Source organism: Nanorana parkeri, unplaced genomic scaffold (assembly GCF_000935625.1).
Source record: "Nanorana parkeri isolate BGI_ZX_2015 unplaced genomic scaffold, ASM93562v1 scaffold196, whole genome shotgun sequence".
Lineage (NCBI taxonomy): Eukaryota > Metazoa > Chordata > Amphibia > Anura > Dicroglossidae > Nanorana > Nanorana parkeri.
Genome location: NW_017306464.1, coordinates 1,470,439 through 1,483,393, shown reverse-complemented (window position 1 = coordinate 1,483,393; position 12,955 = coordinate 1,470,439). Strand labels below are relative to the sequence as shown.

Genomic DNA, 12,955 nt, shown 5'->3' with positions numbered 1-12,955 from the left:
GGGGACATTAGAGTGTAAGCTCCTCTGTACAGAGACTGATGTGATTGTGGGGGGGGGAGGGGGGGGGGGGTTTCTACACACTGTGTTGCAAAGTGACAGCTGCAGCCGCTAGGTTTCAGCTGTCACAGTGTCTCTCTCCATCTGGCAGGTTTGTTTGTAAACACCATAAATGTGTTAAGAATAAGGCCTTGCTGATCACATCACATGGTTAAGGTATTGATCATTTATATAACCAGCAGCTGGTTTTAGAGGTGGGAGTGAACATGAGGGAGGGAGCACTTCCAGTTCTACAACTGAATGTATGCATGGAGCACATTATCCAAAAACAATAATCTATAAATAGGGGGCATGAAAGGGTTAAGAGATGAAACGAGAGGTGGAAATTGCGTCCACATGTCCCCTCCTGAAAACCGGGAAAGATTTCCCTGCCCAGGATGCCCGATATTTGATACACTAATCAGGAACTCCAGACTTCCAGCTTTTAGTAAGCTGAAATCCAACTGAAAATCAATGGCTTCTCCAGGCAGGCATCAAAGACACAAATGCATGCAGTTCTGTATTCATCAATACATCTATAATTGTTATTTTTAAACACATGTAGTGTAAGTACTTGGTATCAGCCTTTTGCAGTCTCTGTACAGCCAAGCTCAGACTGGAAAAGGAAGACGCAGCACAAGGAGCCAATCAGCTGTGCTTCAGTGCAAGGAACATGCTGATAGGGAAAGAAAGCAGAGTGACTGAGAGATAAGCCCATCAGTCTGCTGCTTCTCCTTTCACTATCCAGTCACAGGAAGAGTTCCTGAACTACAACAGAGACAAAACAGGTCTCCTGCCCTGCCAGCAGAGCTTTGTAACTCTCAGAAATTGGATGGACAGAAACACAAACCTTTTAGCAGATAAATCAAGTTCTAGTTTTGAAATTGCAAATTGCCTGGCTGTCTCTGGCTTCAGAACCTTCTGACCCCTTAGCTATGCCGCACATTCGTTCTAAACTCCTAATTTGCACCCTTGTACTGGGTTTAGAGACTCAGAAAGCACTAAAGGCTTTGGTTTTATATGACAACCAGACAACCAGCATTTTAAGAAGGAGGTCAGCCTATGCACCAGTGGCGTCACTAGGGGGTTGCTGGGGGTACGGCCCGCACTGGGTGACACCATCATAAGGGTTGATGCCAAAATGACTAATTGTCATTTTGGTGTCATCACCTCGGAAAAGTCAGGCACTCATGGACCGAGAGCCAGACAGCTGCACGAGAGAGGAGGGGACCCGGCGGCATACCTTATCCCACAAGATGATAACCCCTCCCATCCTAGGATTGCCACTTCTTCTTCAAGCGAAAGAAGATGTGCGGACATTTTTTTGCTAGATGAGTCGGAGCATGTTCATATGTAAATATCACAGTTGAGACTATTTTTAGTGGGGGGCCAGTAGCCCCTATCTTAATTTTGGTTGCCCCTGTCTGCCTGACACCTTGTGTCCGGGTTTCTGTTGCCATGAAATCCGGACACAGCATTCAATATCCAGACGGGTGAATCCTGGAGAGGTGGCAACCCTATCCCGTCCCCTGCTCTCTTTGCCAGCATCCATCAGCAATATGGCCGCTGGCAGTTAGGTGTACGTGACATCATTAGGCGTGTGCGTGATGATGTCACACGTGTACACGATGGCCTCATGCCATGTGTGATTATGTCCCAGGGGGTGATACCCGGCGGCCACACTGGGTGACACCCCACCTGGGGATGCCTCTGCTATGTACTTCTCCCAGACATGCGGGAAGGGGTGGGATGGGGTGGTGGTGGCCTGTCAATCAGCAGCGGAGGGGGGCTCATGGACAGGTTCTCTCTAAAATCTTTTTTCTTTTAATGTCTTCTTTAAATGTCTTTAAATCATCCTTGCTTTATGTTTTGTTCTTTGTCTCCCACGGCACAATGAATCTGAATCCTCCCAAATGTCACTCTGAAAAATCCACATTCATTTTCATTTGCAAGCCAATTTAAAGCTTAATAGGCCAAAGAGAATTTTTTGGCCTCATCCACACATCATTTCAATGGATCAGTACAAAACCTGCTTCCCGCTTCACTGATCATCCCCACAATGTCATGTCACAGAGTCAATGTCAACGACAAGTCGATTGTGAGCTCCCCTAGGAAGGCTTTATTTTACGGTGAAAGCTCTTGTCTGGAAAGCTAGCAATTTTTTTTTTTTTTCGGGATTGTAACAAAAAGATCCGACAGCTAGATGCGTTCTGTGATCGGTGTCACCTGCGGCTTAAAGCTGAACTCCAGTCAAACGGCTAAACACGCAGATGGAATACACATAAAGGAGCTGTTTTACCTGCCAATGGATTTGTGGTCCTGTCCATCTAGTTTTGACATTTACTCTGCTCTGCCACATAGCACAGCCCTGTCTGGCAAGGCAAGAGACCTGAATGTTTTCTCCTGCAGTTTTCCCTTTCACTTACACGTTTTCTTTCCCACTCTTAGCCTGTGACTGGATAGTGAAAGGAGAAGCAGCAGACTGATGAGCTCATCTCTTTGTCATTCTGCTCTCTTCTCCTATCAGCATCTTCTGACTGACAGTCACTTGGTGTCACCCCCTCTGAAAAGTCAGCCACTCAGTCATGGACTGAGAGCCCTACAGCTGCATGAGACCGGGGGGATTTTTTTCACCTCCAGCATCCTGCCCAAATCACTGACATAGCACGGGATGTCGGCAAGAGTGTCACAGGATGCTCTTATCAACCTAGGATGATAGGGATGTCGGCAAGAGCTCTTATCAACCTAGGACGCTCTGGCAGGAAAGGGGACGGCAGGCAAACCTGATGCCCCCCCTTCCTCCACGTGACCCGAAAGGATGCCGCCCAAGGCAACAGCCTCATTATATGGACGGCCCTGACTGATGGATTTAAACCACTGTCGGACTTTGTTGCCATTTGTGCCCAATTGGGAAGGTTTCCATTCACTTCTTGTCACATGGACTCATCGGGAGTGACAGTCACTGCAACAAGTGTCTCCATTGGACAGAATATTTCCCCTATTATTGTTTCGGTGATTGATTATAAGAAAGGCATCTTTGGCTGCTGAAAGAGTGAAGAAATTCCTTGGTTGTATATTCTTCTCTTTGGAGGAATGCCACTGTGCATCTTCGCAGGCAAGACTCATTTGAAGCCTTTCCAGGTTATCCACAGCGATTGCCAGCGTACTAATGTGCTGGTGTATTGACTGTGCTGCGCTAACAACCTATTAGCGATGTCTTTCCCACGCCAGAATTTCATTTTGAGAAAAAAAACGAAGACCTTTCTTCGAAGAAGTAAGGAGCCACGCACGGCCTAGTAATTAGGATTCCTAATCTCGTCTTAGGTTTTATCTACAAGAAAGGCTATAGCTCTGAATTTGAAAGTGAGCTGATGCAGCCCACAAAATGGCAGCTTCAGCCATCCTTGGTCATGATTTTACCCAACGGCCCACGGACTGAGAGCCCTAGGAGAAGTATTGGGAACTCATCCCAATAGCTACTAATCTCCCAGTGCCAGCAGTATCTGCTTGAACTCTTCTCCACCCTCCACAAGTTTGCAAGGTCGGCAGTGCTGAAGATCTACTATCCTGAGTGTCATCGGATCATGCCTCTATCTGATCTATTGTTCATGGGTAGCCTAAGGGAGGGACGCTAACAATAAAGGAAAGCAACTAGGCCCATGGCCAATAGAAACCCCAAGCGTGCAAAGAGTGGAGCTACATGCCATCCTAGCTACAGCAATCTACCAATATTGATAGACTATTAGGGCTTTTGTGTTTAAGAGCCACCAATGGAAATACCAGTGGTGCAAAGGATGGAGCTACATGCCATTCTGGCTACAGCACCATAACAATAACCATAGACTGTTAGGGCCTCTGCATTCAAGAGCCACCAAAGGAAAACCCAAGGGTGCAGCTTCATGCCACCCTGGCTACAGCACCAACTCAAAAACAATAATGATAGTCTATTAGGGGCTCTGCATTCAAGAGCAAGGGAAACCTCAGGGGTGCAAAGGGTGGAGCTATATGCCACACTAGCTACAGCACCATAACATTAATGATAGACTGCAAGGGCCCCTGCATTCAAGAGCCAACAATGGAAATCCCAAGGGTACAAAGGGGGGAGCTACTTTTCACCCTGGCTACAGCACCATAACAATAATGATAGACTATTAAGGCCCTCTGCAATCAAGAGCAGGCCTTGTAGAGAACAGACACTACTCATTGATATGATGTGGTCATAGTTGCTTTGCGGAATGAATGCATGTCTGTGGACACACCACGAACTTGACAGAAATCCCCTTGCCGATCAATCCTAGAGGAAGAACTGTTTGTCCAATATAGAGATGAAGTTCGGGTTCGCCACTACCTTGCTATCGTGGGTCCAAGGCTAATCCTATGGGTTTTAGATTTGCGGTTCCAGGGAATGTATGTGCAGATTTGCCCAGCAGAATTTTTTTACAACCATTTATACAAACCTTTTCTTAAAATAATGGGCTTTTGTTTCAGATAGTATGTTGGGGTTTTCATTTATTTGAGGTTGAACTGCTTTTTGTGCAGCAACGCTTTGCTCTCTAAAAAAAAAGTGGGCTATTGTTTTAGGAGAGGATATTACTTTGGAGTTTTCATTTTTTTTTTTTGTATTATTATTTTATGTTATTAGAACTTTTCGTAAGTGTAGGGTGCTCACAGTGCGGTATTTACTTGCTACCGACCATCTGTTCTTGAAGTTCCTCTTTTGTTCACAGGAAGCAGCTGCATTGTTTGAAGGAAGTTAAACTGAGTGCCAGAACAGTGTGCGCCTAAACCACCTCAAATACTATCAGTCACAGTCACTGCATCCCCCACTCCATAGTGAAAATAAAAATGACACCACTTAGGTCTATTATACCAATTTTACACTGCTGTATCCTCTGCAGTATCTTATTTCTTGTAGTATAGCCCCAGCCTGTGCTTTTTGTCTCTAGTAAGTTTGGGCCTAGTCTTGCTATTTAAAATTGTTGCCAATATTACATTTTGTTCTTGTAGTAAAACGCATGCCTGTACTCTTTTTCTCTGGTACATTTGAGCCAGTTCTCCTTCATTAAACACGTCCTGCTGCTGGGATGATCCTGCCACACAGCGCTCCATAGGAGCAACTGGAGCAGATCACTGTAAACACAATGGAGGGAATTTATCAAAAGTGGAGCAGACAAAATCAGGAGCAGTCGCCCACAGCAACCAATCAGCTTCTCTCTTCAGTTTATTCAGTTAAGATTTGAAAATGAAAGAAACAATCGTATTGCTTGTCATGCACATCTGCTCCAGATTTTGTCTGCTCAACTTTTGATAAATTCCCCTCTATGTTTCCGCATTGCGTTAATACTGGAAAGGATGGGACGTCATAAAAACAAAGACTGGCCAGCCTCTCAATGCAGTAGTAGATCACTGTTATTTTGGGATTCTGCTGCTGACTTCGCAGCCTCACTCTCCTAGCACATATTCACCAATTCAACCCCTTGATATCTAGCAAAACCTGAGATATCAATTTTGGGCAGGCTATCCATTTAAAATGTTTTATTAAAGCTGAACTCTAGGCAGATATAAAAGATAAGAATGAATGCAGTGCCAGTGGCGTCACTAGGGGGGTGCGGCCCGCACCCGGGTGACACCATTGGAGGGGTGACACCAAAATGACTGACAGTCATTTTGGTGTCACCCCCTCTTAAAAGTCAGGCACTCAGTCATGGAACGAGAGCCTGACAGTATCAGGAGAGAGGAGGGGACCCGGCAGCATACCTTATTCTGCCGGGTGAACCAAGATGGCTGCCGGCAGGTATCAATGGGATCGCCGTGCATGCGCGATGACATCATAGCGCACGTGCGTGGTGAAGTCATGCGCGATAACATCACGTCGGGGTGTCACGCGGTATTCCTCTCCGGGTGACACCCAGGCTCAGGATGCCCCTGTGCAGTTCTGTATTCATTAATACATTATTAAAGGGTAAGTCCACTTTCCCAAGTGAATGTGGGAAAATGGAATTACCCCATCTAATCTGGCCCCCTGTCTCCGGAAAATGCTTCTACCCCTTCGCCAGTACGGTTGTACTATGCATACTCCGTACTGCCATGTAGCGCAGCCCTGGGCTATGGATTTTTATTTTTTTCTCATTGGTCAGCACAGTCACTTGACCGCATTGGCCAATGAGAAGCACTTCTTAGCAAGAAGCGCTTGTCATTGGTCAGTGCAGTCAGAAGCGCTTCTCATTGGGGAGCACACACTGGTCAGCGTGGTCAAATGACTGTGCTAACCAATAAGTGCTCACCATTTGCAAGCAAAATTCAAAATCCATAGCGCAGGGCTGTGCTACACAGCAGTACGGGGTACGGATAGTACACCTGTACAGGCGGAGGGGAAGGAGCGTTTGCCGAAAGGTAAGTATAGCGGGGAGAGGGGGAGATGGGGGCTAGATTGAAGGGGTTGATTCCGTTTTTCCAAATTCCCTTGGAAAACTGGACTTAGCCGTCAAATGTATTTTTGTTTAAAGAGAAGCATTGCAAATACCTGAACTGAACTTGATCTGGTATCGGCCTCTTGCAGTCCCTGACACCAGATCTCAGACTGGGAGAAAAGCCACATCAGGAGCCAGTGATTTGGGTTGCAGTGCTCATGTGCTAGCAAGGAGCATGTTGCTAGGAGGAGAAAGCATTGACTGAGAGATTAGCTCATCAGTCTGCTGCTTCGCCTCTCACTGTCCAGTCACAGACTGGAGAAGGGGCAAAACCTAAAAATTTTATTGCAGCAGGTAAAAAAATGTGTCTCCTACCCTGCCCAACAGGGCTGCGCTGTGTGGCAAAGCTGTGTAAATCTAAATACCGGATGAACAGAAATATAAAAATTATTTGTCAGGTAAAACAGCTCCCATTTATGTATTTCATCTGTGCATTTAGCTGTTTGCCTGGAGTTCAGCCGTAAAGCTTTCAGGCAGCAAATCTGTCATTTTACAGTCACTTTGCGCACATCAGAATATGAAAAACTGTAATTTATATAATAGTGAAAGTAAGGAATAAGAACACGTTATTGTGACAGGCACTTACGGGGAGATGCAGTTGACCCTCACTCCTCTGTCAATCCATTCCGTTCCCAGCGTCTGTGTTAATTTCACCACACCGGCTTTTGAGGTGTTATAGGCTAACTGCTTCTGGGGGTGAGGAACTGCAAAAAAAAAAGAAGACAGTGCGAGACCTTATAACACTGACCGTTATTCTACATGGATACAATCTCTCCCACAGCATATAAACGGCTCGTTCAAAAGTATGCCGCAGTCACATATTAATATTTATTGCTTTTTTTGAGCTGACATTGGCACCCACCCTGAGTGGATCTACTTTTCCACCTTAAGGCCCCGTTCACATTGAGCGGTTCGCAAATCGCACGTTTGTCGCGCGATTTGCATTTTGCGCGATGTCGCGCGATATCGCGCAAATGCTTGCATTGAGCAAGCTTGAATGGCGGCTAAATCCGCTCCAAAAAGGGTCCTGCTGTAGCGACGCACGACCCGCGACAGCAGGACCCTTTGCCCCATTGAGAAGCATTGGAGAGCGATATTGCGCGGTAAATTGTCGCGATATCGCGGGAATGACCGCGCGATGAATCGCTCAATGTGAACGGGACCTTAGAGATATCCCATCGCACTCCAAACTGATACTGTATATCCTTAGGTGTAGCTTAAATGGGTGCTGAAATGGGTGGCACCGTAAGACTAAAGGAGGTAATGAGGTCACCAGCACACCAAGGTCCAATTCATCGATCTGAGCATTTGCTTGTGACACTATCAGGGCTGTTCACAAAAGGGTGAAGAGTTTGAAGAAGGCAGAAGTGAAAACATCTAGGACAACATAGCTGATTTGGAAAAATTCTCCGATTCAGCTCACTTTCCAGGCCAGTTTCCATCTATGTTGTCCTAGATTGTTCACTTCCCCGGCCTTCTCCAAACTCTTCACCCTTTTGTGAACTGCCCTGATAGTGTCACAAGCAAATGCTCAAATCGATGAATTGGACCTCGGTGTGATGGTGACCTCATTACCTCCTACTTTTCCACCTGCCTCCATCTTCTGCATCTGACTGTCCTGCTAGTTAAACCCCTATGGTTTCCGATACCCTCGTCTTCCAAAGGGTCCAGTATCAAAGCCTTCATGTTCATTGGATTGTGTACTGCCCTCCCTCTAAGCTTTATTCTTTTCCTATTCAGGAGCAGGAGGCTCCTTCTCCGTGCATAGGTAAAGAGGGAGTTGAGGGAGGTTGCAGAGAACAAAGTCACGTGACAGAAGATTGCAGACCTGCCAAGAGCCCTGTTGGGTTTAATAGAAGTTAGATTAAAGCGGAACTGAAATCCTGTGATCCTGTTACTGGCCATGCCGGGAATGGGTTTAGGCTGCCTCAAACCGGGAAGGCATGAGCTGCATCTGAACTGGCAGAGCATGGAGGAAGCCCCTATTACATTTGCACAAATCCCTGCAATACATTATACTGCAATGCAGAATACCACCAGCTATAGAGGACTACAAATCCCAGCAATACATAATACAGCAATGCAGAATTTCACCAGCTATAGAGGACTACAAATCTCAGCAATGCATTACACAGCAATGCAGAATTCCACCAGCTATAGAGAACTACAAATACCAGCAATACATTATACAGCAATTGCGAAGAATTACACCAGTTATAGAGGACTACATATACCAGCAATGCACTATACAGCAATGAAGAATTCCACCAGCTACAGAGGACTACAAACCCCAGCAATATATTATACAGCGATGCAAAAGAATAACACCAGCTACAGAGGACTACAAATCCCAGCAATACATTATACAGCAATACAGAATGGAACCGGCTACAGAGGACAACAAATCCCAGCACTTTGTATTGGAAATCTACCACAGTTACCCCTATGTAAAGCCTATGCAGGGTAGCAAGACACTACTCTTTGCAGAGACCCCTGTGAACTGAAACCTTGCAGCAACTGCCACACACTCCATTTCTCATCCACATTACATTTAAAGGCCATGTGGAGGACTATACGCAGTGGGCACAGCTTTCCATAATCCCTTGCCCTAACCAGTGCCTGTTTTACCGTTCTACCAGACAGAGTGGCAAGGACCAATATTCTAATAGCTAATCCGCGCGAAATGGATACCAATAAGATAAGTGTCAAAATTAAATAAATAAACAAAGTCCGCGGCTGTGCCAACTATGTAGTGTGAAATTCTTAAACCATTGCACTGTGCTTTTTTTGTAAATGTTTTTGTGTAGTTGATTGTTATTTGTGTAGCACTTAAGAAATGTGCTTATTTTTTTCTCTATCTGTGTTTACTTTCAGTAAAAATAAAAACAACGGGGCTGTTTTTTTGGCTAAATAATGGGTCCAAAATAGTTAAATGGAGCTTCTGTATCTCATTCAAAGCTCATTGTACGCTTAAAAAACACTTAAAACTATCTTCACCATTGATGCACCACCAATGCATTTATCAAAAATTGTGAACTTTTCTTGAAATCTCCTTTTTTTTTTCCAAAAGTTTGGCAAAAATTAAAACTGATTCGATCATCTTCTTCTTTCCAGTAGTTTTCATGAGTCCCTCCAGCGCTGGTGCCGTCTCTGATCCAGCGCTGACTTCTGTGTCTTCTGTCTCCCATGGAGTCTGTGTGCATGAAAGCTGCTGGCTGCCTGCATTGACTTACCCTGTGTCTCTTCTCCTATCCCACCCGAAGATCTCTACTGCAAATGTGCCCCCACCATGATCCTTAATGGTCGCTCGAGAGTCTTCAGATAGATGCAAAAAAACCTGCAGGCTTAATTCTACTTTAAGGCCTTGTTCACACCAAATGCAGACCAGATCCGGTCAGGTTTCTGCACACGCAGTGTAGTGGGTTGTGTCGCGTTTTAGACGCGTTTTGGATGCGTTTTTGATGCGTTTAGGGCCGGTTTTGGTTAAAAAAAATTACGTTTAACATGGACTTTCAGGCACTTGCATGCGTTTATGATGCGTTTTTGCGTTTTAGATGCGTTTTTGATGCGTTTTTGATGCGTTCCAGACCAGATCCAGAGCAGGTAAAATAGGGCTTGCCGCATTTTTTTCATCCGGTCTGGATCTGGTCTGGGTCCGCACGCTGCGATGTGAACTGGAGGTCAAAATACCATAGGAATACATTGGACGCAGTTTTGATCCGGTCTGCACCTGCTCTGGTCCGGATCTGCTCCGCGCTTGGTGTGAACAAGCCCTAAGTCAACATGTTAGGTTGTAGAGATTGACGGTGATGGTAGAGATTGAAGGTTAGGTTTAGGGTGTGGAATAATATTGTTGTACCAAGATAAAGCCAGTTTTCAAAATCTAAAATGGAAGAGTAACATCTATCATTTAGAAGAGTTACAGTGAAGTTTCAGCAATAATCGGCACTTATACAGCAGCAAGACACTTGACAGATGATACATTTTTATGTGAAGATTCTGTAGAGAATTTTTCCTTCCAGTTTTTCCCTGTGGCGGTGAGCAGCTAAACACACATTTTATTAAACAATGAGCAGTCATGAGCTCCCTCGTAGCTCCTTCAGAAACTCATTCAGTATTTCACTGGGCTTGTTTCATGTCTCGCAGAAGCTATTATTGTGAATAATCGTTTAAGGAGTAAGCCTCTGGAGCAGTGTGCAGACGGGCTGTAGAACAGTTAAAATGAATGTGTCAGGGAAGTATACATGTTTTCTATATGTATTAAGGTCAGGGCTATAAAATAAAGAAAAAGAGAGAAAAATGAAATTTTCAATATTCCTAATACAGTATGTAGTCTTGAATGTAGACAGTGGGTGGAGCCCTTGTCTCTTTTTTTAGATGTTTAGCATTGCATCAATCCCAACTGTGCTGAATAAGGACCATTGTTTAATAGGTCCTCACAGCAATGATTCATTATCAGCAGACTCAGCTGGAGGATTCAGCCAGACAAACAGAGCCTCAAAACAAGCTGCATCTGATGTGCTGGCCCGTGAGGTAACCAATGTGACTTCAAGAATCCATTTGCATGTACTAAAGGATATATACCGTATTTTTCGATCCATAAGACGCATTTGTTTCTCCCCAAAAGGCGGGCAAAAATGTCTGTGTGTCTTATGGAGCGAATATTCCCCCCAGGTCTCGACAATCTCCTACACCAGCAGCCCTGCCACCTCAGCTATCAGCTATCACACACACGTCCAGCGGCTCCAGCAGGGTGATGTGTGTGTGTGTGAGAGCTGAGGCGGCGGGGCTGACAGTGTACCGGTAATCACTCGCATGAGCGATGGGAGGGTAGGGGCCGCTTGTACTACTTATAGAGCCAGCGAAGCAGTGTTATTTACCTCTTCCATAATGCCACTGCCCGTGCTGCCGCAGTCTAACTTCTGTGTCTGACCGGCTTCTCACCTTCCTGTGTCATGCCACATGACAGCGAAAGGGAGGAGTCTCAGTATGCAGAAATTAGACACAGGCAACACAGGCAGCGGCATTGTGGAGGCGGTAAATAAAGTTGTTTCGCTGCCTCTAAGTAGTTTCTTTCCTCTAAACTGCGTCTTATGGTCAGGTGCGTCTTATGAGGCGAAAAATACGGTATATATACATTTACAATTCATCTGTAGCACCAACGTGGAATTTATTCCTTACATCCACATGTTCAATATACAATGGTTTTGTCACATCGAAGCTGGTCCTTCTTTATGTATTGCATGAATGTGCTTGTATACAGGAGCCAAGGACTGGCTCTGAATGCCTGTGTGCAGAATCTTTCGCAGGACTGATTAGCAGATGGGTGCTCTAATTTAACAAAAAATAATTACACTGTTTAACTATTTGGTTTTAGTTGCACAACTTTTGCAAAATATGTGGAAGCCCCTCTGTGTAGTGTGGTCCTAACTCTATGAAAGCCTCCATCTTGAAGCAAAAGGACAAATTGGGTGCAGGTATGCCTGCGGGCAGCCCATACCTCTTAAAGGCACAGGGACTGAAATAAAATAACCCCAAATTACCATTATGCTTTTTAGAAGGGTGCCAACATTTGACTGCTGAGAATCAAGTACACTACACAGTGACCATGCGAGCAGGGCCGGATTTCCCACAAGGCCAACTGAGGCCCCGGCTTGGGGCAGCAGGGAGCAGAGGGCCAGCAGGGAGCAGAAGGGCAGCAGGGCTGTGGAATTCCTATCTCCCGATGCCTGGGACATGCAGTTCCGGGTGCCGGGCGGGTAGTTGTTTTCTACATTTAGCCCTGCTTTGGGCAAGCAAGACTAAATGTACAGCGGGGAAGCTGCCACTTGTTTTGTACAAGGTCACTTGTATGCAGCCTGCATAAAGGGGGGGCGCACTGAGGAACCTGGCATTGGGGCAGCTGAGAGAGTAAATCCAGCCCTGCATGTGAGGAGTTACTGTATCTGGATTTAGGTGCAGTAGATTACACCATACTAAGGTTACGGGAATTAAAATGAATACTATAATTATTATTATTTATTGCTGCAGTGTTTTCTGGATTTCATTAAATGCAAAATAATTATTGCTTTCACATGACAAGAACTGATTATTAGGATCCCCCTTGAAGATATTTGTTTTTTAATGCAAACAGAAGAAATTATTTACAATATAAATGTAATTCATAATGAAAGAAAAGATTATATTGTTTGTGAACAACTTTACAATCTATACGGATATAGTAAAAACATTTCCCAACTAATCCATTACCCTGTCATCCAACTTTATCCCCTTTTTTATGAATACACTGATCATTCTTGAGCTTATACATGTTTCTGAACAACGCTATATACAGTAAACTAGACTGTAATGTGTGGCTAGCTATAGAAGCATAATTATATGACCAGCTACACCTTCCCTCATCCTTCTAGAAGCATCTAAACAAGCACAGAACCCAGCCAGCTGTAAGG

At 45.0% G+C, this 12,955-nt stretch overlaps 1 protein-coding gene across 1 annotated transcript in view; it reads right to left on the bottom strand.

The window, feature by feature from the left end:
• LOC108786178 (short-chain dehydrogenase reductase 5-like) overlaps window positions 1–12,955 on the bottom strand; it is a 50,973-nt gene that overhangs the window by 6,084 nt on the left and 31,934 nt on the right. The window contains exon 8 of the mRNA XM_018555422.1: window positions 7,093–7,210. Within this exon, the coding sequence (XP_018410924.1) occupies window positions 7,093–7,210 (118 nt within the window). The remainder of the gene's footprint in view (window positions 1–7,092; window positions 7,211–12,955) is intronic.